The 27811-nt window shown below is 36.5% G+C and overlaps 1 protein-coding gene and 1 pseudogene across 2 annotated transcripts in view; both read right to left on the bottom strand.

Annotated features, from left to right (window-relative positions):
* The window catches only part of CKAP5 (cytoskeleton associated protein 5), a 116875-nt gene that overhangs the window by 27331 nt on the left and 61733 nt on the right, over positions 1 to 27811 (bottom strand). For both annotated transcript variants that reach the window (XM_006896713.1, XM_006896714.1), the window contains exons 10-26: positions 26319 to 26408; positions 26048 to 26212; positions 25413 to 25541; positions 24474 to 24656; positions 18740 to 18853; positions 18297 to 18407; positions 17444 to 17536; positions 15532 to 15717; positions 15001 to 15095; positions 12714 to 12771; positions 12502 to 12627; positions 11855 to 11994; positions 11539 to 11713; positions 10140 to 10253; positions 8251 to 8379; positions 1576 to 1770; positions 1073 to 1205 (exon numbers count right to left, since the gene is read on the bottom strand). In XM_006896713.1, coding sequence (XP_006896775.1) covers positions 1073 to 1205; positions 1576 to 1770; positions 8251 to 8379; positions 10140 to 10253; positions 11539 to 11713; positions 11855 to 11994; positions 12502 to 12627; positions 12714 to 12771; positions 15001 to 15095; positions 15532 to 15717; positions 17444 to 17536; positions 18297 to 18407; positions 18740 to 18853; positions 24474 to 24656; positions 25413 to 25541; positions 26048 to 26212; positions 26319 to 26408 — 2236 coding nt within the window. The remainder of the gene's footprint in view (positions 1 to 1072; positions 1206 to 1575; positions 1771 to 8250; positions 8380 to 10139; positions 10254 to 11538; positions 11714 to 11854; positions 11995 to 12501; positions 12628 to 12713; positions 12772 to 15000; positions 15096 to 15531; positions 15718 to 17443; positions 17537 to 18296; positions 18408 to 18739; positions 18854 to 24473; positions 24657 to 25412; positions 25542 to 26047; positions 26213 to 26318; positions 26409 to 27811) is intronic.
* On the bottom strand, positions 5237 to 5578 carry LOC102876534 (annotated as a pseudogene).

Raw genomic sequence — 27811 nt, 5'->3', positions numbered from 1 at the left:
GTCATTAGTGTAACTTGGATTTCATTTGTACTGTTGGTTCTTGATGTATGCTACCTCCTGAAATGATTTTGGTACAGTGGCACCGTGTACTCCTTATTAAGTTAGACAGTCTCAATTCACCTTTTCATGATAATAACCACTAACAGAAAATAACCATAGAAACTTTGAAAAAATTAGACGTCATAACTTTCTGAACTATTTCAATGCGGACTGACAGGCAACATCATGATGGATGGAGAGGAGACAGAAACTGTCAACAACTTCATTGTACATAGATCCACAATTAACACCCTTGGTACCAGCAGTCAAGAAATCAAGAGATGCATTGTACTAAAAAAATCTGCAGTTAGGGACCTCTCCAAATTATTGAGGAGTAACGATGTCAATTTAAGGACTAAGGTGCATCTGATTAAGGCCATAGTCTTTCTGATCACTTATGCATTTGAGAGCTGAATAATGAGTAAGGATGATGGAAAAGGAATTGTTGCCTTTGAGCTGTGGTGTTGGAGAAGAGCACTGAACATCTCAAGGACAGCCAAGAAAACAAACAGATGTGTCTTGGAGAGGGTGAAGCTGGAGTGCTCTTTGGAGGCAAGAATGACGAGGCTTCGCCTCACATACTTTGGGCATGTTGCTATGAGGGTCTATTCCTGGAGAAGGATGTGATACTGGGAAGGGTAGAGAGTCAGCAAAGGAGATGAAGACCCTTAGCTGGGTGGACTGATAGAGTGACTGCTGCACTGGACTCTTGTGTCGGGAAGTGTGAGGATAACACAGGATAGAAGAGTGTTCAGATCTTTTGTTCAAAGGGTCTCTGTGAGTTGTACTCAACTCAATGGCTAGTAACAACAACAACAACAACTCACTGAAAACTCATTTTCTGATTTGGAAACAAAATTAAAATTTCTGTACCTTTAACAAATCTACTAGAATAAAATAGGTGTTTGACAAACGCTTTGAAAGGGGAGCAAGGGAAGACATTGTGAGGAAATACAACCAAAAATGAAAGCTATTTTCCATGTGAGTTCCTGAGTGCTAATTCTTTTCCCTTTAATTGTTTCAAAATAATTACCTGATACAGGCTGAAATTTGGCAGGAGCTGACCCACCGACTGGTTTGGAAGCGGCTTTAGCAGGTGCAGGTTTGGCTGGCATGTTAGCTTTGGCTTTCTCCAGCATGGCCAGTACCTGATCTTTAGAAGTTGGCTAGGGAGACAATATACCATAAGGGGTCACAAATTGGATACTCATATTTACCAACAGGTAGAACTGCTATCAAAGAAATGACTGAGCTCCTCATTTCAAAATACCAATTAACGCAAGAACTTGCACACAATGCAAGAGAAGTAATATGTATGAAGTCAAACTAAATTAATTATCAACCAACAAGGTCAGAATTTTCACCTGTGGGGAATCAGAAAGATTTTTAGAGGTTGAATATTGCTAAATATTTTCTTTTAACACCTATAAGGAATTAAGTTGGAATTCATAGATGGGTATTATGACTGTTTTCTTACATAAGTTCCTGTTCAATATTTTTTCTAATGACATGCAACAACAACAACAGCTGAATTACCTTTAGTTTCCCAGTGGCCTTGGCCATCTTCTCATATCCTAAGTGCATCATGAAGAACGGAAGGGCGTCTTGGGCCTTCTTACGCACATCTCCATTGCGGTCCTCCAGACAGGAGTAGAGATGAGGAACACACAGGATAAGGTCTGAGGGGGTGGAGCGAAGAGTGGGGAGTTTCTCAGCCAACCAGCCCAGAAGCTGTCAAAAGAAACAAAGAGAAGTTGAACACCTCAAGAGGAAAATTGGTTTTATAATCCTGGACTTAATCAATCTCAAATATGGTACTGAGTTCTTACACTACGACTTTCCAATATATATCCAATAATTTTCAGAGTTCAAGAGCTCTGCTGTATTTAAGTAATATATGCAAAAAGGAAGGTACTCTGTAAGAGAAAGATATAGTTTCTCAGACTATACTTAGGCACTAAATAAGATATAATATTCAGCACCTGTTAAAGATTGCTAGCTGCTGCCAGGTCGGTTCTGACTCAGCAGGCCTTTCTACCTGAACAAAATCCTGTCTGGTCCTGTGCCATCATCCCAATTGCTGTGATTTTAAGTTCACTGTTGTAGCCTCTGTGTTAACCCATCTCACTAAGTCTTCCTTTTTTATACTGACCCTCTATTTTACTAAGCACAAAGTCCTTCCCCAGGGACTTAGTCCCTTCTGTTAATATATCCAAGGTATAGCAGACAAAGTCTGTTTCCCCCACATTCTGCCTGTACTTCTTTCAGGAGAGTTATTTATTCCTTTGGCAGCCCATAGTATACTCAATATTCTTTGTCAACGCTATAATTCTAATGCATCAGTTCTTCTACTATAAAAGATTGTTGTTGCTAGGTGCTGTTGAGTACGATTCACAGAGACCCTATGAACAGAGGATCTGAACCATGTCCTGTCCTGTGCCATCTTCATACTTCCTGACACCCTAGAGCCCACTGTGGCAGTCACCATGTCAATCCAGTTGGTTGAGAGTCTTCCACGCCTTCACTGACACTCCACCCTGCCAAGCATCATGTCCCTGTCCAAGGAATAGTCCCTCCTACCAACATGCCCAGAATGTGTGAGGTGAAGCCTCATCATGCTTGCCTCCAAAGGGCACTCTGGCTGTATCCTCCTTAAGACATACTTATTTTTTTTGGCAGTCCATGGGGATGGTTCAATGCTCTCCTCCAACACCACAACTCAAAGTCATTCATCATCCAGCTTTCAGATGCACATTCAAGACACTGGACAATACCATCACAAGTATCTCATGTCCATTTTTAAGCATACTCATACAACTTTCCCTCTCTTTGTACCCCTAAATGCCTAGCAACTACTAATATACTCTGATTACAAACTACTATTGTGATACTACTGTACTACTATTATAGTAATCACTATTTATAGTATTTTGTCATTTAAAACCTCATATATAAATGAAATCATGTATTACTTTTTGGGGACTGGCTTTTGTCACTTAAATTTCCTGGAAACTAATCTAAAGTGTCAGAACTATCAACAGTTCATTCTTTTTTCTTGCTGAAGAGTATTTGATGGTATAGATGTATGTAACAGTTTCATCTTTTGAAGGAAATTTAGGTTGCTGCCAGTTTCTGGCTATTCCAAATAAAGATATTAACATTTTTGTCCAGATTTTTGTGTAGACAATAAGTTTTTATTTTCTGGGATAAATATTTAAACACTGTAATCGTTTAGCCTCATGGGAACTGCATAAAGAGTTGTATTAAGAAACTCCCCCTTTTTGCTCTCCAGGTACCACCATGGCGGTCGGCAAGAACAAACGTCTTACGAAAGGTGGCAAAAAAAGGAGCCAAGAAGAAAGTGGTTGATCCATTTTCTAAGAAAGATTGGTGTGATGTAAAGGAGCAAGCGATGTTCAGTATAAGAAATAAGATCATAAGGGATGCCTGAGCACAGTTCCCTGTTGCATCTTCCGATGCAATCAACCACCTTTTCCTAATGCAAGGGTTCTATTTTCTTTACAGGAGTTAAAGGCCTGTTAAAAGAGTTAAAGGAGTTAAAAGCAGCACGAAAGCATGTTGCGATTGGCAAGCTATTTCTTTCTAAATAAAAACAATTTTTTTCCTATCATGAAAAAAAAAAAAGAAGAAATATTGGGAAGACACTAGTCACAAGGCCTCAAGGAATCAAAATTGCATCTGATGAACTCAAAGGTCGTGTTTTTGAAGTGAGCCTTTCTGATTTGCAAAATGATTAGATTGCTTTTAGAAAATTCAAGCTAATTACTAAGGATATTCAAGGCAAAAACTGCCTCACCAACTCCCATGTCATGGCTCTTACTTGTGACAAAATGTGCTTCATGGTCAAAAAAATGGCACATGTCGATGTCAAGACTACCGATGGTTATTTGCTTCGTCTGCTTTGTGTTGGTTTTACAAAAACATGCAACAATCAGATTCAAAAGACATCTTATGCTCAGCACCAACAGGTCAGCCAAATCCGGAAGAAAATGATGGAAATCACAACTCGAGAGGTGCAGACAAATGACTTCAAAGAGGCTGTCAATAAATTAATTCCAGACAGCACTGGGAAAGATAGAGAAAAGGTATTTATCCTCTATTTGTTAAAATATCCAGTCTATTTGTTAAAAAATAAAAATACTGAAGAAGCCCAAGTCTGAATTAGGCAAACTCATGGAGCTTCATGGTGAAGGTGGGAGCTCTGGAAAAGCTACTGGAGATGACACAGGTGCTAAGGTTGACAGAGTTGATGGCTATGAGCCACCAGTACAAGAATCTGTTTAAAATTCAGACTTTTAATAATGACAAATAAAAATTAAAATTTGTGGAGAAAAAAAAAAGAAATTCTTAAACTAACTGGGAGCTCAGGGGGTCCAGTTGGTATCAGCTGCCTTGCTAAGCAAAAGAAGCTGTACCATTTTATGTTTCCACCAGCAACTGAGAAATGCTCTTTTTCTATACTGTCATCATCAGACATCATTTTATTGGTAAAAATTCTGATAGAACGATAATGTAGCTAAATTTGTATTCCCAGATGGTTAAGGCTGTTTATAATTTTTCATGTGTTTACTTAACATTTTTATATTGTTTTCAGTGAAATGTCCACTCACATTTTTTGCCATTTTCCAATCATATTTTTACCCCACCACCGTTGAGTTTTGAAAGCACTTAATAAATTCTGGGTAATAGTTCTTTATTACATGGAGTAGTTTGCATATATTCCTTTTCATATGGTCTCTGCAAAGTAAAAGTGTTTCATTTTGATGAGGTCCAATTTATTAATTTTCCCTTTTAGAGAATTGTGCTTTTAATATTAAGTCTAACAGTTCTTTGCCTATTCCTAAGTCTAGAAGATTTTCTCCTACCATCATTTTTACACATCATACAATTTATGCTTTACATTAAGTTCATGATCTATTTTTTAATTTTTCCCTGATCCGTTTTGGACTAATTTTTTGGATGACATTTTAGGTTAAGATTAATTATTTTTTATAGAAGACTATAAAAGTCTATAGAAGCCCAACTGCTTCAGAATAAAAATAAACATCACCTACCACCAAAGACCTCACATCAAAACTATACTTCTTTCATGAACTGCTTTCTCAAAAATTGGATGATGATAACTTTTTTTAACAGAACAATCATAAGATTTTATTGCTTAAAGAAGAGTCATTTTTTATTTAGCTTTCTGACTTTGTGCTTGTGCCTTCAGTACTTTCACAACAATTTTCTGCTCCTCAATAAGGAAAGCACGCTTGATCCAGTCACGGACACACTCAGCACACATGGAACCACATAAGCGCTGCTGGCCTTTTAAAAGATTTTTTTATAACCTCATGAGAACTTCAGGTCTCACAGAACAAACCCCGTTTAGTTGGCCTGGGCACACCCCACCTGCAGATTTTGGTACCTTCTCATCCTTCTTGGTATAAAGGTAAATTCGGTTACCAGGGGTTCAGGACAGTCTAGCTTTGTTAGAGGCTGTGTTGACAGGATGGTAGGTGAGACACTGGATCATTTTGAATACCTCTACACAGCATGTCAGGAAGAGGAAGGATAATTATACTTTTATACATCTACTTCTGTGTTCTCCTATTCCTCTCTGCATCTGTCTATCCTTCCATGTTACTCAAGAATTTTGATTACTGGAGGAATACAGTTAGCCTTACTATCTGGTAAGAGAAGAAAGGCCTGGAAACAAGGCCTGGGTTTATTATCTGGTAGAGTGATTCTTCCCTCTTCATTCCTTGCTGAGACTGAGCCCTGTACATTTCCACTTATTTAAAGTCTAGTACCTTTCCATGTCAAGTTTTAGAGTAAGTCTGGCAATGTATATATATAAAAAAAAAGAGTCCTAGGGAACTCTGGTAGCCTAGTATAAAGAAGCTGTGCTGCAATCCTGAAGGTACGTGGTTGCAATCCAGCAGATACCCTGCTGGAGAAGGAGGGGCAATTTCCTCCTGTGCCAGTCAAATAAATTTTAAACCATCCTAATTCAGAAACCATATGTCAAAGTTTCATTCTGACTGACAGGGTTCTTATCAGGTGGAATTGAGTTAATGGCACTGGATTATGTCTAAGGAACCCTGGTGGCACAATGGTCAAAGCACTAAGTTAATAAAGAGAAGGTCAGCAGTATGAACCCACCAGCTGCTCTGTGGAAAAGAGATGCAATAATCTTACAAAGACTCTGTCCTCCAGAGTCAGAATAAAATTGATGTCAACACTTTTGTCTTTTGCATTAAACCTACAAATCAATTTGGCAAGAAATGGCATCTCTATTATTTTATTTTTATTTATTCTTTAAATTTTTATTCATTGTTGCATATTTTCTTCTTTCCTCTTCCAGCCCACCCTACATGGTATCCCTTGTTCTTATTGGTGTCTTTATGTTGAGTATTCAAAGCCATGAACACAGTATGTTTATTCTTTATGTCTTCTTTGCTTCATTAACCTTCTGAACATTTCAGGATACTTACTTTCTAGGTGTACACCTAAGGATTTAATTTTTTTTAGAGTGACTATAAATAGTATTGCATTTTAATTTTTATTTCCACATGTTCACTGTTGCAGTGTTAGCCTAAAGTTGGCTTTTTTTAGCCATTATGTTAAGCCCCTCTGGTCTCTTGCTCCGTAAACTACAGACATATGGTTCTGCAAATCATCAACAGCTGTAGATCCAGGATAAGAAATAGAATGCTTCCCACACTGAGCGGCAAGACTCTGTTAAAAGTGAGACTGATAGTGAGGCCCTGGTGATGGTAGTAGGGAGAATGTGGCATTGGTGTGGTGAAACTGTGGCAAAGTGTAACCAGAGGAACCCTGAGATAAAGGCCACAGTAAAAGGTTTATGCTGTATTTGCCAGATGCGTGAAGGAGAAGCTGATTCAAAACTCCTCTGAGGCAAACCTCATTGAATAATTTGACTCACTTTGGATAAATATTTGACTGCTGAACTGAAATTAGAGCCTAGACTAATTGAGGAACTATGCCACGGACTGCTGGAATAAAACCTGGATTTGCACTGGGGGAGGAGGGAAAGAATACCACTCCATGCAAATCCAGGTTTGAGTCTGAGGGTCAGCAATAAATTAATGAACCTCTTGCTGTTGAGCGGCTCTAGAGGCACCATGGAGTTGGGCTACTGGCCCTTTATCTGCTTTCTGCTCTGGGGCAGTACAGGGCTAGGCTATTCTCATTCTCTCTGGCCCTTTCAGAGAGTGGCCAAGGCCCTGTGACCTCATATCCTGTTTTCTGTTCAGTAAACAACTATGTTGAATACTGTTGAGTCAGAACCAACATAGCAGACCCCCAGTGGGTTTTTTGAGGCAGTAAATGGCCTGTGAGGAGACTGCCTATCCGTCTCTCTTGGAGCAGCTGGTGGATTCAAACTGTGTACCTTTGTGACTGCAGTGCAGCTTCTTACCACTAGGCCACCAGAGCTCCCTATGTCAGAAAGAATTGATTTTTGTGTCTGATATCCTACAATCTAGATGAATTCACTTATATGTTCAAGAATTTATTTGAAGATTCTTTCATGTTTTATATGAAATCTATGACTGGGTAAAGAAATCTATAATTGAGTAAAGTTTTATTCCTTTATTACCTGTATGCCTTTTATTACTTTCTTGCATGACTCCAATTATTAGAAATTCCAGTAGTACTATGTTTTCAATCTCAAGAGCAAAGCAAGACAAAGCAAATTACTCTTTGACTACTGAGTACATTAGCTGTAGGGATTTTTTTGGTTGTTTTTTTTAAGTTAATTCTTCATTCCTACACCTTGCTGAAAATTTTATATGTTAGAATTTGTCAAAAGCTTTTTTTGCACCAAGTGAAATGACTACATGATTTTCCTTCTTTAGACTATTGATAAATATTTGAATGTTTAACTTTGTATTAATTTTTAGGTTCTGAATGAAATGTCTACTTTTTTTCTTAAGAATTCAAGAAAATACAAGCTTTGTAAAAAGGCTAGTTGTTTAAAAGGTTATTAAATAAGTTAATTTTAAAAAGAAAAAAATATGCAGTACACGGACACAAACGCTTTAGAAATTTGGTTTTAGTTTATAAACTGTATTATAATGAAATCCATCTACCTATACATATATATATTATGTACACCTTATAAAGGTATAAGACATTATAAGACATGAGTGAGTTAAACACATGATCACTTCTAGTACTAACCTCCTGTCTCAAGAAAGGGTTTTCCTTTTTGAGCTCTTCAGAAAGATCTTCTCCTTCTAACCATTCCTTCATACCAGTCTGTTCAGCCCAAGCATTCACAGTTGCTAGTGCAGCAGCTCTAACGTTGTTCTTAAAGGAGATGGAATTAGCAAAAACATCAATTATGGTTTGGAAGGAGTGAAAAAATTATTTCTGAGACAACAGGATTCTATGATTATACCAAAATATCAAACAGAAACATAACATTCAAATGTAAAGATCTCAGACTCCATTAATTATGTAAAGCTGTCATGTGGACACAAAATTTGATGTAAAAATTTAAATTCTTAGGATTTTCATTCTTGAATCCTAGGAGTTTATATACCTATGACTTCCTGCTAAAGATTACACATCTACATGTCAAGATCATAGTAATAGTTAAGACTAACTGCTAATAATTCAACTTAGTATTTATACATTATTTGTTAATCATTCTCTTTCATTATTTTTTTATTGATATTTTAACAAAAGTTTAAAGAAAACTTCAATTTCCATTCACTCACTATTGCACATTTACCCCCCCCATCCTGCCCACTTAGCTTTTATGTTTAAAAAGATTCCTTCATTGTTGCAATTTCCTCCCTCCCACCATACCCCAGTCCACTTTGCTATGCACCTCTTATTCTGGACTACTGTCATGCAAATAATACCTAATTATATATTTCTTTTAGATAGTTTTTCACCCTCATTGATTTAAATGCAGTGTTCATTATTTATTCTCTTTTCTTAGTTTTCCCCCAGCCCCTAAGTCCGTCCTGCTTTATAACACTGTCATTATGCAGTATTTGTCCTATTGTGACTGAGATATTTCACTCAGCATGATGTCCTCTAGGGTCACCCATTTTGCATATTTTATGAGTTTCCTGTTTTTTAAGTGCTATGTAATACTCCATGTGTGAATATACCACAGCATCTTTAGCCATTCATTTGTTGATGGACACTTGGGTTATTTCCATCTCTTTGCTACTGTGAACAAGGAAGCAATAAACATAGGTGTGCAATTACTTATATTTTAACTTAACTTATATTCATTGAATCGGAAAGATTTATTGAGACAGAAAAGTTAAAATAGCTCAATTTATCAAATCATAAAAAAGTAGAGGCATTCACATATTTAAAATAGTGATAAAAATAAAGGCTTGCAGTCTTCAATAATACTAATTTTAAGACTATGGAATTTCAAAGATCTTACTGGACTACTATGAACCTAATCTGCAAAATTTAGAGGGAAAAAAGTAGAAAATAAACTTATGACTCCTGAACTCAAGGGTTTATTCAGCCTCTTTTTACAATTTTTCTTTTTACCAATACTTATTATTATTTTTTGTGCATGTACCATCAAATCGGATCTGACTGGTATAGGAGGAGATGGTCCCTCCTTCTCCAGCAGAGCATCTGGTGGATTCGAACGGCACACTTTTGGAATTGCAGTGCAGTTTCTCGCCACTAGGCCACCAGAGCTCCCATTACCAATACTTTTTAATAGTATTAGATTACAAAAAGATAAACAGTCTAAAAAGTGGAGAAAAAAAAGAAAAAAGAAAAACAATGACAACTAGTTACTGAATGCATAAAATTAGTGAGAGGAAGGCACAGTACAACGTATGTAATATACAGACTTACTTATTTCACAAACAAATTCCAAGGATGACAAAGCTATTACGTGATATGTTTGGACATCTTAGTACTGCTGGGAGATAGACTGTTTATATTATTTTCCCACTGATATTTTCTTTATAAAAAATATGAATGCTTTGTATGTGTTCTAGGAAAAAAAAAGATTTCTTTCTAGACAAAGATTAGGGTTTGCCTATTCCAGGACAGAGCTGTGGTCAGAAAGTCAAGTTTACCTTGCTGTCTCCAAGAACAGTGATGATGGGGATACCCAAGTTCTTCACATGTTGCTTGATGTTTGGGCCCATGGCAACTGCCAATTGTTGGAGGATATTCAATGTTTGTTGCACCTGAGTGGAAAGAGCCAACACTTATGTTCAAACTGTAAGTAACCAGTTTTTAAAGGTTTACAAATTTGCTGGTATACATTAGTACAGTAGGAGGTTTATTACAAAAGAAGGAAATAAAATCATTATAATATACTTATGGCATAGAAACACTTTTTTCTGATGATAGTCTCTCCTTTTAACAATTCATAAAACTAGAATACTAGAAATTTCAGAATAATGATTGCACTACTTTATAATTTTAACAAAGTTAAAGTCTGGTGTAAGAATACCCTGATTCAATAATCTAAATGCAAAAATCAGAAATTAAGCACATTTACATGCATTAGAAAAGGTTTTATAGAAAGCTATGTAATATAGGACTCCTGCCAAAAAAATGTTGGAGGTGCAGTGGTTAAAAGTAGTCTGATGCTAACTGAAAGTTCAAACCAACCAGCCACTCTCTGGCAGAACGACGGACACTTTGCTTCCGTAAAGACTTACTGCCTGAGAAAGCCTAGGGACAGTTCTAGCCTATCTGTGGGCTAACAACAGTGAGGGGAAAAATCAACTCAATGACAACAGGATGGGTTCTTGTAAAAAGCAAATTTTGAGATTCACGAAAATTTGATTGATTCATGTTGGGAAGCAGGAGTGGTATCCACTTCCTAAACTAGATGCCCTTGGAAACTCTACAAACTCTCTAATAAATGTACAGAAATTATATTAATTATAGAACAGAGTTCAGGTCTTCTGTGCATACCTTACTCTGAGTCATATTCAACTCGAAAACACTTAACCACTGCTAAATAACACTAGTTCTGTTATATCTAGAGGAATATTCTTCCACTTTGCACAATACTCTTTGACAATGTGCTGTGTAACCTGGGTTTCCTGTGATGCTGAACCTTGTGCCATCAGGATATCAAATACCATAATGGTTTCCCATTGCAGATGGTGTTTGGTTGAGCTCCCAGTTGTACAACAGGTTGGGAAGCAGGAGTGGCATCCACTTCCTAGACCACATGCCTTTGGAAACTCTATGAACTTGGAGAAACAACAATAGCTATGGAAAGGACATTAGGTCTTTTGTTCATAGAGTCATTATGAGTCAACCTCAACTCAACGGCAATCAACAACCACAACAAATAACTTCTAAAACATATATTCAGGCACACTTAAGAAATCAAAGGAAGTTTATTTGTAGCTCAAAGCAAATAAAGTAACCTCTCTTTATTTGCTAAAAGGTTGCACTGAAAAGAAACGTTTTGGGGATGAAAAACACCAACCTGATTTATGTTCTACATACCAAGATTTTATTTGAATCATTGAGTCGACCTTTCAAGGCAGCTGGAAGTTCACCTATATTTGGCTGGATGAATTTTGCTTCATTGATAATGCTTGCTACTTCATCTAAGCCTTCTTTCCTTATCTTCCAGTTCTTGTCACTAATCTTAGACACCAACTCTGAAGTGATTTTATCACTGAAAGATAGAAGACAAATCTTAATTATATATTCCTAAAACAATAAAGTCAGTAAAATCTTCTTGACTGAATTGAAAGAAGGAACCATTAAGAATTCAGGAAAAGACATTAAATAAACTATTTTACAGATTAAAACCTACCTGATCTCTGCTCTTGGCAAAAAATCAACAACATCATTGCCTCCTTCATCTGGTTCCTCTGCATCCTCTCCTTCATCTGCAGTACTTGTGCTATGCTTGGAAATCCCTCTAGTTGGAGCAGGTGGGCTTTGTCCCTGCATCTACATATAAACACATGAGTGAGACAAGTATGAGAGGAAACAAAGTAGAGAATGGTGCCTATGTCAAAATTTCTCATTTATTTACAATATTTATTATTTATAAAGTAGATATTTTAATTCCTTGCTATATCCTAATTTCGAGTCTATGTGACTTATCTGTCCAAGGTGATACTGCCCAAACTGCCAATACTTAGCAATTTCAAGTAAAAAGTTAATTTAAAGTTATTTTTATGCACTTTTTATAACAGGTAGTACATTTATAATGTTTGAAAAATCCCAAATATATAAAAGGATATAAAAAGCACAATCTCTCATCTCGTAACATAGCTAACCAGCTCTCTTCCTTAGCGACAAAGTCATCTATTTCTTAGTAATTCTTCAGGAGATATTTTATGCATAAACAAGTAAATACATATTTTTTTAATTTCAAAAGATCAAAAGAGTTTAACCACTTAACACAAATATTTGAAGTTCATCAATAGTTTTTATCATTTGGAAAATCTTTACCTTCTCAAATTCTGCATCTATTTGGGACAGGAGGGCAGGCTTTTCATCCTCAAAGAACATTCGCAGCGATGGACCAACATACAGATACATCACACCAAGAAGGGTGATGGCAGAAGTCCTCACAGCCTGCAAGACAGAGCAAAAATAATTCATTTCAGAAAAGACTCACAAAGATGGATATCATGCGGCTTTCTATGCTGCTAAATACTTACTGGGTTTGTTGCAGCAAGAGCTGTCTTTACATTGCTAATGAAAGCTTTGACATTCAACCTAGAAGAAATACCATTTTAGAGTGAAAATTAATGAAATTCTCAACATATTCAGCAGAACTTTATAAAGCCAGACTCTAAAACTAGCTACCTTTAATATAGCCCCAAGACTAATTTATTCTGTTAGCACTCAAAAGTTCGCTATAAATACCCTCAAAATGCAGATTACTTTCAAATTTACTCTGGACATTTCTTCAAAACTCTACAGTCATATGCCCAATTTCCTTTGTGATGTTAAGAAGCCCTGACAGCACAGTAGGCTGCTAACCAAAAAAATCAAGAGTTTGTATTCACAAGCTGCAGCACGGCAAAGGGAAAAAATGTGCCAGTCCGCTTCCATAAAGGTCCACAGCCTTGAAAATCATTTGGGGCATTCTACTGTAAATTTAATGTTTTGGTGTGTGTAATGGATCGCCATTTGTATAGACAAAAAACACTCTACATGTCAAAGTCCAATTTCTGATTTGGAGTCCACTCTCCAAACCTGTTCTTCTCAATCTGATTAAAGAGCCATATCATGTTATCCTTGACATCTTGAATGTCTGTTCAGTTCTACTTCCAAAATATATCTAAATTCTAATATTTCCACATTCTATATCTAGGTCCTATGGTTTCCCTGTTTCTGCCCTTGGCTCCCTAACTGTTCTGACTATTGTCAGAACGATCTTCTTACTGCTGAATTACAAGAAACCTTCTAATGGTTTCCCAACTATGCAAAACTTTTGAGGCCTTACATGATCTACCTCTTGTTCCTCCTCTAATCTTACCTTCTTGCCACTCCTATCCTCTACTCATCCATTCCAGCCATGCTGGTCTTCTTGCTATTTTTGTTGTTCTTATTGTGTGCCGCTGAATCAGATCCAACTGGCACAGGAGATTTCCCCTCCTTCTCCAGCAGAGCACCTGGTGGATCTGAACTGTGCGCCTTCAGGATTGCAGCACAGCTTCTTGCCACTAGGCCACCAGATCTTCTAGGTCTTCTTGCTATTTATGAATACATCATGGAAGTTCCTACTTTAAAGTTTTAATGTTTCATCAGTTGGGCAGCACTAAGTCACTTGAAGTCAGAGCCATTGTGATGGCTTCTAAAAACATTCCTATAATATAAAATGTTCCCTTTCTCATAGCTTCCTAAGGGCTCTGATCAGATATATATTTTCAGGAAGTACCTCTGACCTCCCAACAGAAAATAACACAATCTTACTCACACACATCGAGATGATATTGCGAAACCAATTTATCCTACTTCATTTTCATTCTTTTGTTCTTATAAGAAAAGAACTTACCCTGCATTTGAGCCATTTCTCACTCATAGTAACCTGCAGCACAAAGTAAAACTGTCTATAGTCTTTCTAGGCTGTAAATCTTTGAGGAGGCAGCCTGTCTCACTTTTCTCCTACAGAGCACTTAGTGGGTTTGAACTGCTTACTGCTTGGCTAAAGGCCAATCTTTAACTTGCTGTGCCACAAGGGCTCCTTATATACTTCATAATATATTTTTATTGTTTATGATTTCCTCTCTCTTTACATGAGAATTTGTTGTTGAGTACCATCAAGTTGGAAGTGACCCTTAACTGACCCTCCAAGTGGGTTTTCAGAAGCACTAAATCATACGGGAAGAGAATGTTCATCCTTCTTCCACAGAGTAGCTGGTGGATTGGAACTATATGCCTTTGGGAATGCAGCACGGCTTCCTACCACTAGGCCACCAGAAAGAGCTCCCTTACACGAATGTAGATAGATAACATGAAAGTAGGATATACATTTGACCATGATACATTCTCAGGGCCTGGAACAAACGACTAAATCATTGAAAAAGTACAATATCTAGTTGCAAATAAATAAATGAAAAATAACAAAGAAAAAAATTTCACCTGTTTTTTATGCTGTACTAATCAATTACTTTTTTATCAGAGACTGTACTAATAAGAGGGGATTATAAAAAAATAAAAAAGGGGATTATCAGAGACTGTACTAATAAGAGGGGATTATAATAATACTCTAAGAGAAGATACTAGAGAAATTGACATAACAGTTCTTTGAGAAATATGTAATTTCTTTAATTGGTAGAACTCCGAACACTGTTTTGAAAGATACTAGTAACTGTTGAAAAGTGGCATAATAAAAACATGTGTTCTCAGAAATGAGACTGCTAAGTTAAATATTATCATTACCAATTAGAAAATGGCAAAATATTTAATTAGCTTCTGCTTGATTTCTCACTGCCTTACCCAGAAAATCCAAATTCTTTTATTGCATTTGATAGCCAATTCAGAGTCTCTGATTGATTCTTGGGATTCTTCTGTGAGAAAGCCATTGACATCACCTGGAACAGAGAAAAACAGCAACAATGATAAAAAAAATGATGTAGTCCCTGCCTCACATCCCCCATATTCCTGACAGAAATATAGCTTGGCAAAAATTGCACATATTTAAGCAACTTCCAACAGTCTCTTAACTATTACATGAAAATGAGGTGTCAGTAGCATTAAAAACATTTTGGAGCATTTATATGTTATCTTCTCAGAGATAATTATGTTATCAAATGGTCATAAAAGAAAATAATTCTCATCTTTTCCGAAACATTCTTAATTATTAGGGAAACTATGATAACATTCAATTTTATTAAAGGTTAAAATAAAAATGTAGAATCATAAGGGTTAACTTGACAAGGTAAGAACTAGAATTTAATCAGTAAGTCTGAGTTTACATTTTGGGAGGAACCAGGGAAAGCTGAGCAAAGAAAGCTCCGTATTACGAACCTGTTCAGCTGTCCACGGCAACATACAGGCTTCAGCTATTGCTGTCATAGCTTCTTTTGCGTTGTTCCCACATTTTACATCACCAATCTTGTCTACAAGGCCATCTAACACCACTTGAGCAGATGTTTTAGAAAAGTTTCCCTTCTGAGCAATCAGAGCAACTATGTGGAGCTTCATTTGCATCACCTAACAAAGATAAACCCAGTAAGGTTAGGATTTGGCCAAAGACATTTATTTATTTATTCGTAATGTAACAACATACTATTTCCTTTTTTTTAAATTTTATTTAAGCCTCTTGTTTAGAGTCAACAAGACCTCGGGGAGGGCCTTTGTATTTATAGTTGGTTGTTATTCTATTTTGGAGGAACATCCTTCTTCGTGATACAGCACTCTTCTGTCAATATGCTGTGCTGAGGTTACCTGGGGTTGTTGTGACGCTGAACCTTGTGCCACTGGGGTGTCAAATGCAATAACGGTTATCCATGGTGGACAGTATGTGGTGGAGCTTTCAGTTTAAGACAGTTTTGGCAGCAGGAGTGGCATCCACTTTCTAAACAACATGCCTCTGGAAACTCTTATGAACTTTGATAAATGATGATTTACAGAAAGGCTTTCCGGCCTTTTGTACGTAGGGTTGCTATGAGTCATGCTCAGCTCAAAGGCCATCAACAACACCACCACCACATAATTGTATGTATTTTTTTCTTTTTATTTATATTGTTGTTGAGAATATACATAGGAAAACAAATACCAATTCAACAGTTTCTACATGTACAATTCAGTGATACAGTGCAGTGCACCTATTCATATCCTCCTTTTCTAAGTTGAGTGTGTTATTAACATACAGTCCCCTAAGATTCCTATCGAATGTTTTGATTGCTGTTGTTAATCTGACCCCACAGAGTTATTTTAAAAGAGCGTAACATTCAAGGCAGCCCTTTTTTGACTAGCTGTATCTTCAGAAGACTTTAGGTATGTTTTTGTTTAAGGTTTATGAATATCTCAGGGAATACTTTCAGAGTTTTAACTTACTTTTTATTTAAGCCTAAAGATGTAACACAACTAAGGACAGATAAAAACACAAGCAAACTAAAATAAAAATCTGAAACAAAGAAGCAGAAAAATTTTTAGCTTTTAACTGCTTCAGGTGAAGTAATAGTGAGCAAAAAAACCTCAAAACATTCAATGGCTCCTTAACTGATTAAGTAACAATGTGAAATATATTAGTAAGTGTAAATAAAGAAGAAAAAAAAATCACTTCATCATCTCAATAGACAAAAAAAGTAATAAAACTTAATTTTCATGAGGTCTATGTTTAGACATCTAGAAAAGGAAATTTCCCTTTTGTTTCTGTATCACCTTCTTAAGGCAGCCCTGATAGCTTAGTCCATAAGAAATTGTGCTGCTAATCTGAAGGTTAACATCTCATGCAGCTGGACTCCACCAGAGGCTCTATAGGAGAATGATGGGCTATCTCCTCTCATGACCTACAGCTTCCAAAGAGGATCAGCCAGGAGTTAGTTCTGACTCGACGGCAATGAGTTTTTTTAATCACTTATTTCCCATTATAACTGTTTAGGGTAATAACAGTATTGCTAGGTTTTAACTATTAGTTGAGACTACAAACTGACTATGAGTTCATTTTCATTGACCAAGTAAATATTACTTTTTTTTTTTAAATCCAAATGAATATTTACCTCTAAAATACTAAATTCTAGATATAGGATATTTAAACACATATAAACTCCTAATTACAGAGTTATATATTTAACAAAAATCCACTAGTCTCACAGTTCATTGACATGCTGAGGGATTTGGACAAGCATATGCAAACAAAAAAACTAAACTTCTCTATTATGTCACAGAAATGATTTACATTTTAAAATATTATAGTTCTCCAAAGACAAGATACCTGAAAATTAGTTTCTTTCCATCCAGGTTTCTTGGCCAGCATCCTCACTAATGCCTGGCAAGGCATTTCAGTTCGGTCCATTAGTTCAACAGCCTGGAAGAAAGGAATTGAAGATGAAAAATCAGTTAAATGGTTATAACTGAAGGCGGAGAATAGGGGAAATGGAATTGTGGAGGGTTACAGAGTGACCTTATATAATTTGCTATGTTTTATTTCTTAATAGGATGCTTGGCTTTATATGGCTGTTAAGGAATTATTATTCCAGTAACAATATTTGAGGAATTCACAAATTATTTGTTCTAAGTAATAGTAACAGGTTTCATTTGCCTAATATGGCAGAAACTGCTTAACCATACTTGTCCTATTTCATTTACTAAAGGATAGTGAAGTAGAATAGGTTAGGAGCGCTTAAGTAGTTATTTTGAAGTGCATACTGTATATCAAAATGAGGAAGTGGAAATTTTTTTACGAGTGTTTCTGTGCTATTAAGAAATCGTGATGACAAAAAAGTGAAAGACATGGGTGAGAGGTGTTTTAAGTGGAGAGATCTGTTTGTATGCAAAGTTTAATGAACAATTATTGGGATTTTGAAATTAACCTACATCTATTATTCAGAACACCCACTTTTTCTTGAATAAGTACTAAATGATGAACTGAGAAAATACAGAGGTTGTAAGATAATGCACACAGCGATAGAAAACTAACCAACTTTCCACACCACCTCATATTAGTCAACACAATTAATTTTACCTATCAATTATAAATCATAGTAATTAAGAAAAACACTTCTGTAACTCACTGTGCCCTCCCAAATTCCATTTCTTTCATTCTCACTTCATTCCTCTGAACTTACCTTCTGAAATTCTTCCATACAGGCCAGCCGCTCTTTCCAGTTACTACTGTCTAAAAGCTGGATGCAGGTAGAAGGAAGTACTGCTGAAGCCTTTTCTTCACATACTTCTATCTGTAAGATACAAATATTCATTGAAATGATAGCTTAAGAAAATTATTGTAAGAGTATAAAAATACTCTAGCCAAAACTAAAATAGCATTCTGAAAGGTATGCAACAGTCTATCAGCCTTCTATTAGGATTCCTTTAACTCAAAAGTAATTTGAGAACAAGAGTGATCTGATTGAGGGAGTTGGGGTGGGGAGTTTGTCCATGACACAGTTTTTACTGACCTAAAAGACATTAATTCTATGCTGCAGAATGTAGTGGAGAGAGAATGGAAGTCTTTTGACAGATCTCAACTTGCCACTGTTTTCAAGTTTGAGACACACTGTAAAATACTGACCGAGAGTTCAGCCTCCACTATTTCTTTGGTGTCCAATCCTTTCTTGTTTTTGGTTCCAATGCTCCCTGTACCTCCTGGGGCAGCTGGTTTCCCCTTCTTAGGTGGCCCACCAGCCTGAAAACAAGGAAAATAGATTAAGCCATTTAAGGATTTAAAATTTTTTGGGTGACAGAACACCTTGAGAAAATTTTATTAGAATGATAAAACATTTAGTAACATTTATAAAATTTTATCATCAAATAAATTATCTTAAATGAAAGCATATTAAAATGCATTTGTGAGTGTGTTTTTGCTGGCAGAATTTACCAGTTTCTAGGGCTGAGAGACCTCCTGAACACCATCACGTGAAATCTGAGGAGCCGATAATAAGAACTTTTCATTTAGAATCAGCTTAGCTTTTCTCAATCTCAGGTCTGGTCTTTGCCTTTGGCTACTAGGAAATGATTCCTAGTCCTCATGATTTCTGACAGGAATGTCTGTTTATCTGGGGGCTTTGGTTTTTAGACAGTCTAACAATTTGGTTAATGACGGCCACTTTAAGAAAGGCCACATCAGTTCTGACCACCAGAGGAATTCAAGACTAGAGGCCAACAACACTGGGAGTATGTGATTGAGTCCCATAAAAATTCTAGAATCAAAATCTCGGGTTAAAAAAAAAATCTCGGGTTAAGTTTATCTTGTGAGCAAGTATTATCCTACCAAATGGAAATGACTCTTTTCAGAATTCCATGGAGAAAAGTCAAAGCTGGTTGATCACAGCAACATGTCACAAGGTGCACAGTCAACAGTGTTAACAGTGTTATAGCAGCACACTATTGCCACTGTTCATATGGCTCCTTAAGTCTATCTTAGATATCTATTAAGAAATGCCCCAGGGGAAAGAGGTGGGCAGAGAGAAAAGTACAACAATGAATGACTGGAAAGCCCAAGTCTCTGTAAACTTTCATTAAAAGGAATAAATAAAAAGAAACAAACAAAAAAGTTGGAAAAAACCCCCTCCATAATTCATGAGAATTATTGTATGAAACATAATGTGAACAAATAATAGTGTGAAACACAAGGTATACAAACTTTGTAAGCCAATAAAAAAATTAATGTAATAAAACCCAAAAAACAACAATCACTCAAAAAAATGTCCCAAACTTAAAAAAACAAAAGAATGACAGAGGACCAAATTAGTATTCAACATACAAGCAAGTTTGCAACCTAAATTATCTTGAACATATGCCAAGAATTTAAGGTACAGTCAGCTGAAGGAAGATGCTGGCTTAAACAGCATTTTAATCAAAAGGCAACACTTAGCACTTGCCACTCCAGTAGCACAAGTATATTGCATCAGAATAACAACAACATAGAAATACTATTTTCTAATTTAAAAAATAGAAGTTGTTATATTTTTTAATTAACTAGAATATTACTTCTGGAGCTTTCCATGTAATTATAGTCTCTATATAGATAAACTATCTCAAATGGCAAAGGTACTGATCTTTGAAAAAAAGAAATTCAAGATGCAGAGCTTTTCTTTCTCTACATCAGTGTCTAGGAGTTAGAAAGGCAGAAAAACTGTCAACAACTTATAGTAGAAATGCTGGGCAGACAGGTTCTGGAATTAGTTTCTTGGTTCAAATCCCAAATCTGTCACTCTGTTCATTCAAATATATGCTGAGCTCCAGTATGTAAAACACTTAACAAACTGACAGGTGCCACAGAGATGACTACATACTACTCAGAGACCTAAAAAAAAGTACAGATCAAAATGCTACCCTATTCTATGCTATCCTCACAATGTTTGCCATGTGCAAGCCCATTACTGCAATCACTGTATCAATTCATCTCATGTTCCTCTCTATTGGTTGACACTCCACTCTTCTAAGCATGATGTCTTTTTCCAAGGACTAGTAGTGTCTCATGGGGAAGGTGCAGCCAGGGTGCTCCTTGGAGACAAAAATGATGAAGCTTCATTCATCTCACACACTTTGGGGATGTTGCTAGGACAGGTTATTCCTTTGAGAGAGACCGCATGCTTGGAAAGGTGGAGAGACAATGAAATAGAGCAAGACCCTCACCCAGATGAGTTAATATAGTCACTTGAGTGTATGAGATAGTGTTAGGATGACACACGATAGGACAGGATTCAGACTGGTTGTTCATTGGATAATTATAAGCAATCCTTGACTCGACAACACCTAACAACAACAATGGTAGTAACTACAAAAAAATCAAAGATCAATGAGATCAGTTTGAAGAATGTGCCTGATTCAGACCATTTTCTCTTCAATCATTTGCAAGGCTTCTGAGAGCAGAACAATGAATAAAGATAATAGAAGAATTGAGCCCTTTGAACTGGGGTGTTGGCAAAGAGTATGGAATATGCCATGGACTGCCAAAGAATGAACAAGTATGTCTTGGAAAGGGTGGCGTCACAGTGCTCGTTGGAGGAAAAGATGGCAAAGCTTCATTTCACGTACTCTGGACATGTTCCTAGGAGAGGCTATTCCTTAGAAAGGCATATCATGCTTGGAAAGGTGAAGCATCAGCGAAAAGACAGGAAGACTCCCAACAAGATGGATTGATATGGTGATTGGCAGCAATGGGCTCAAGGTTATCTAAGATGGTGAGGATGGTACAGGACAGGAAAGCATTCTGTTGTTTGCAGGGTTACTATGAATCATACTTGCACCGATGCACTTGCAATCGATGGCACCTAAAAAAACAAGTGTCTCCTGACAGTATGTCTAAAGTATGTGAAGTGAAGTTTCACCACTTCTCTCTCTTAGGAGGACTCTGGTTGGCTGAACTTCCTCTAGGACAGATTTGTTTGGTTTTTTAGCACAAGTCACGGAAATACCTTAGTCTTTAAACTAACATGCTGGCTCTTTAAAGAGATTCTCCTTGGAAGCAGCCTAAGGGCCCATCAACAAACGAAAGGATAGAGAAGCTGTGGTATTATCCACACAATGGAATACTACGCAGCATTGAAAAACAAGGAACTCATGCAATATTATTCAAAGTGGGTGACCCTGGAGGACATTATGCTGAGTGAAATATCTCAGTCACAAAGGGACAAATACTGCATGGTGCCACTGTTGTAGAATGGGTCTGACATCAGGGTGGGGGTATGACAGAAAAAAACTGGATAAATTATGTATATTGAAACAGATGAGGGAAAGAACAGATTAGAAGTGATATATGATTGAGTATTATGGTTAGCACAGGAATCCAGAATTAAGGTTGCATAGAGAAGTGTACTAGGGATGGGGGCTGGGGGGAAGGGATGTGGGAATTGTATACTAATGAAGGAATTTTTTTTTCTTTTTTTTTCCTCTCTTCGGAGGGGGAAGCGAGCTGGTGGGGAGGGGTGGGAAGGGAGGAAATTGCGGCAATGAATGAATGGAAATCCAAAACCTCTGTTAAAAAAAAATTATAAACAAACAAACAAAAAATAAACAGGCCTATAAGGTGAACAATAATAAAAAAAAAGATTCTTGACAGTAAATTTGTCCCATTGACTGCTGTCACCATGGGTGTTGATAACTAATACAAAGAAAATGAAATTGCTGACAACTTCAGTCTTTTCTCCATTTATCATGATGCTGCCTACTGGTTTACTTATGAGAATTTATGTTTTCTAGATGTTGGCACATAATCCACAGTGAAAGCTTTAGTCTTTGATCTTCTTCTGTTTATAAATCTTCCTCCAATCATGATACCACATTCCTCTTAATATAGTATAGCTTTTTAAATTATTTGCACAGCATACAGATTGAGTAGGTATAAAGAGACGATATAACCTTGATGCACATTTTTCCTGATTTTATATCATGAAAAATTCCCTTGTTCTATTTGAATGGCTGCATCTTGGTCTATGGACAGGTTCTGCACAGGCAAAATCACATATTATGGAATGCCCGTTCTTTTCAATGTTACTCATAATGTATTATGATCTACACAGACAAGAATCTTTGCATAGTAAATAAAACACAACTAAACATGAGCCTTACTTGTTTAAAAAAAACTCAGAAAACAGACTTCAAATGTTGTTACAATGACTGACTAATATAGGTCAGGTGCTTCCCAAAGTGATGCTAAGGATCAGCCCCCTAGCTCAACTTCATGCTGCGGTTCAAGGAGGGGATGGTGGGAAGGAAAAAGAATCAGCTGGGGAAAAAATCTGTAGCAGATAATTATTAACTTTCAAAATAGTTCAGAGGATAGCTGTTAACGAAAAGAATGTTATATTTGAGGATTTCTCCTTCTATTCTATACAAAGATGACAAGATCTGGACTGGTATGGAGAGTTAATAGGATGATATATTTACCAAAAGACCCAAGATAGTGTTTTCAGTTTCTCTATTACTTTGGGCATGTTCTTAGGAAGGCCCAGTCCTTGGAAAAGGACACCATGAAAGGTTAGCAAAGCAGAGGAAGACCCTCAAGAAGATGGGTCAAACAGTGGTTGTAGCAATGAGCTCAAGTATACTGAGGATGATGAGGATGGCATAGGATAGTGTATCATTCATTCCTAGTCAACTAGATGGCATCTAGCAATAGCATTTTACTATTTTTGTGAACTTTTAGTTGTGTAGTCCATAGGATAAGATTCTTACCACTGGACTGGCAGGCAGCGTCATGATGGATAGAGAGGAGACTGAAACTGTCAACAGCTTCATAGTGCTGGATCTACAATTAACATCCTTGGTATCAGGAGTCAGGAAATCAGGAAATGTATTGCACTGGGAAAATCTGCAGTTAGGGACCTCTCCAAATTATTGAGACGTAATGATGTTAGTTTGAGGAGTAAGGTGCATGTGACAGGGGCCACAGTCTTTCTGGTCACTTGGTATGGATCTGAGTTGAAGACAATGAATAAGGATGACAGAAGAAGAATTGATGCTGTGTTGTTAGAGAAGAGCACTGAACATTCCACGGATGGGCAAGAGAACCAGCAGATATGTCTTGGAGAGAGTGCAGCCAGAGTGCTCTTCAGAGGAAAGAATGATGAGGCTTCGCTTCACATACTTTGGACATATTGATAGAAGGTGCTATTCCTTGGAGAGGGACATGATGCTGATGCTGGGAAGGTTGGAGAGTCAGAGAAAGAGAGGAAGACTCTCAACTAGGTAGAATGACACAGTGACTGTTGTAATGGGCTCTAGTGTGTCAGGAGGTGTAAAGGTGGCACAGGCTAGAACAGGGTTCAGATCTTTTGTTCACAGGGTTGCTATATGTTGTACTCTACTCGACAGCACCTAATAACAATGATAGTCCATAAGGAGTTGCACTACTAATCCAAAGGTTTTGCCTCTTTAATGGTTCAAATTCACCAGAAGCTCTGCAAGAGAAAATAGGTAATCTCCTCCCATGTAATTTAGAGCCTTCAAAAACCTGCTGGTGAGTCAGCTAGCAGGCCAGTTCTGACGTGGTGGCACTGAATTTATTTAAATTTCATTATTTAATGATATTTTCAGATTCCCTAAAAATGTAATCCTATGCCATTTTTCTAACAGTATCAAATAGTCAAATATATTGTTGGAATCCTATGTGTACATTAACAGATATTATGCCATATTTTGAACATGTTGTATGAACATTTTCTCAAAGAAGTCACATGGGAAGGATTATGATCTTACCTTACTAAGTTTAAACCTGTAAACTGTAATTTATAAACTATAACATCAGTATAATATAAACTATAATATAATAATAAACTATAATTTGCAAGTCATCTATTAACCTTAGCAGCAGGTGCTTTTTTTAAGGGTCCTGGTTTGGGTGCTGACGTGTCTTTCGTTTCTTTGTCTCCTGCAGCCCCTGAAGCTGCAGTCCTTCCAGGCCCAGTTTTCACTTCCTTCTTATCAGCTGCTGCTCCAGCTTTCTTACCATGTACCAGTTCTACTTTCTCTGAACACTCTTTGATCTGGAGAATGAAATGAGATGAACATCTTTAAATCCAACCATTACATTGTTATTATTATATTTCTTTACGTTATTAATCTGTGTGGGTTTCCCTCTTTATTTGTGTTTTTTAAAATTTTTTAAAAACGTAGCATCATTACATTATTAAGGTCATTTGTAAACTATAGTAACTATCTGACTATTCAGAAAGAAAAGTTTCCTATTGAACAAAGATAAATTATGCAGAATTTCTTGGCAGTAGAATATACATTAATGCTATACTTTTAGACAATTATAGTAAGTTGACAATGACTACATTTATGACACAGGAATTCATATTTGAAATTCTAGATTTTAGACAAAAATTTATCTCTAAACATTGTTTTCTTTGAAATTATTTGGAACATATTTCTACTAGATCAACATTATATCCTGGATTGAAATATAAACCCTCAAAAGCTATACTTTCAAATTTTAGTTCCCAATCATAAACAAAAACCAAAAGTTCAGGAGTTGATACCAGTATCTTTTTTTAATAGAAAAGAACAGACAAAATCGAAAACAAAAATATAAGGTTGTTCCTCCAAGATCTGTTATAGTTGTGTGTGCATGTGTGGAAGTGATGTAAAATTTACTTCCTACTGCAAGTTGTTAGTAAAAAAAAATGTGAGAAATGACATCACATGAATACCAATGCTATTTCATATTCAAGAGAACAAACCAAAATGCCAAAATTGGACCACTGTCCAAAATCATTATGATTCATGATTAAACTTACCTTATCAAGCTTAAGTTTGTCCACATCAGCTAAGAAGGGGTTTACTGCTTTCTCACCAACCACTTTCAAAGCAGTACCCAGTGCTTCAAATGCAGCATCTCTGACTTCAAGAGCAGAATCGTTGATGTGCTGTACAGCCCAAAAGTAAGCAAAAACCCCCCCGAAACAAACAAAAAACAACTTAATACAAGACAATTGTAGTATTATTTCTTTTAACCAAGCTGGTGGAAGCTGGTTAAAAAATTTACAATTCACTGAAGCTAAGTATAGCTTTACTTTTGTCAATTAATATTTATTCTTTCACAAACATTGCATTAATCTGCTTAAATATGCTCTCTCTCCCTCTTGCTATTTAAAATGCCCCACTCTCGTAGGAACCATAAAAATACACCATAATCGATATCTATGTCTAGATCAAGCTGAACACCAGTACATGGCCCAAGTAAATTAAATGTTTAGCAGTTAGTTAAATCGCAAAGCTAATTTGTGTTTCTTCAAAAGCAGGAACACATAAAGTTGTAGAGGTAAAAAGACCACACATCATCTTGTCTCAAACTTATGTGGTCACTAACCAGATTTAACAGAAACAAAATCTCACCTAATTATAAAACCACCTCATTTCAAAGAGTCTGTACCTTAAGTAGAGCAGCACAAAAGGGCTTCAGTAAGCTCTTAGGCAGGGTAGAAGCAGTGCAGTGGCGGAAACTTCTTGCAATAAAAAGAGATGTCTGCTGCTTGATGGTTGGATTTTTATTATCCATCACTGCTAAAACATCCTCACTGATGTTCTGTAATGTAGTCTTTAGAAAGAAAATGAGGTCAGTGAATGCCTCTCAATTATAAAGAATCAGCATTTTACATTAAATAAAATCTTACTTTAAGCAAAATATTCTGTTATCAACTTACAGTCAGGAAGATTGCATCTATTGCCTCCTGTAGGGCCTGGACCACTTGAGGCTTCTTCTCTTTAAATTTCTCCAAAATGGTTGGGACAACCTAGAAAAGTGAATATAGCTGGACTATTACTCAGGAGTAAAAAGGAATGAAGCACCAATATATACTACAGCATGAACATTTTGCTAAGAGAAAGTAACTCACAAAACACCACATATTCTGTTCACATAAAGCATCACAGTCAGAGAGGTGGACTAGCAAATACCAAGGTCTTGGGAGGGAAGAAAGGAGAATGACTGCCTACAGGTATGGAGCTCTTTTGGGGGTGATGACATGCTCTTAAGTTAGACAGTGGTAATGGTTACACCATCTGTGAATGAAAAGCCACTGGATGCTGTCGCTCTCCTTTCCTGCTGACAGCATGCTGTAAGATGTGGTTTCACGCTTGTCTTCCCAGAGGTCTTATCTGCCTGCTTCCTTCTGTTTTCATTTTAACTCTTTTGCATGGCCCGCCTTACACGAGCTATGCTTTGTATTGCCTTAATAAACAGTATTTTTTTTACTAAATTGAAAAAAAATATAGAAAAGACTTTCCTAGAAAAAACAAAAACAAACAAAAAACTAACAATCCAACAAACAAAAATCACCACTGGAGTATACCCTTATCTCAATAAAGTTGCTATTAAACTGTATGGCCTTTGCTCAACAACAAGAAGTGAACAACAAAGTTGAATAACAAGCCATTTTCCTTAGTAAGAATGGGCAAATTATGTTTAAAGACAGTTTATTAATGGTCATCAGGGGCTAGAAGAAGCGTGGAAATAGGAGCTATTTCTGAAGGGGTATTGAGTTTATGACTAGGAGAATGAAAACTTCAGAAATAGTGATGATGAAATATCACACGGTGGAAGGAATTAATGTCACTGAATAATACCACTTAAAAATTACTAAAATGAAAAAAATTATTAAAATGGCTAACTTCTTGTTCTATGTATTTTATCACATATACACAAGTCATTTTCTTTGTTGAAGGATATAAGAATCTTGTGGGGGGAGGAATGGGCAGGGAGAGAAGTGCAGCAATGAATGAATGGAAATCCAAAATCTCTGTAAATGTTCATTAAAATTATTTAAAAAAATTATTAAAAAAAAAAAGAATCAGATTGACTGTATCAGTGGAAGGAATTATTGGAGAAGCTCAATATCAGCAATCAAAACCAAAGTGCTCATTGTGGAACAACCAGTTACTTATATGCTAAAGAAAATTAAAACAAGTTCACAAAATCCAAAATATGATCTGGAATCTATTCCACATAAATTTAAAAAATCATTTTAAGAATAAGTTTGATAGACACCTATATTTATTGCTGCATTGTTCACAATAGCAAAGGGATGGAAACAACCCAAGTGCCCATCAACAAACGAATGGCTAGAGAAGCTGTGGTATATTCGCACAATGGAATACTATGCTGCATTAAAAAACAAGGAACTCATGCAATATTATT

Source organism: Elephantulus edwardii, unplaced genomic scaffold (assembly GCF_000299155.1).
Source record: "Elephantulus edwardii isolate Elephantulus edwardi_28Jun2011 unplaced genomic scaffold, EleEdw1.0 scaffold00189, whole genome shotgun sequence".
NCBI classification, from domain to species: domain Eukaryota; kingdom Metazoa; phylum Chordata; class Mammalia; order Macroscelidea; family Macroscelididae; genus Elephantulus; species Elephantulus edwardii.
This window is presented reverse-complemented; position numbering and strand designations above follow the sequence as displayed.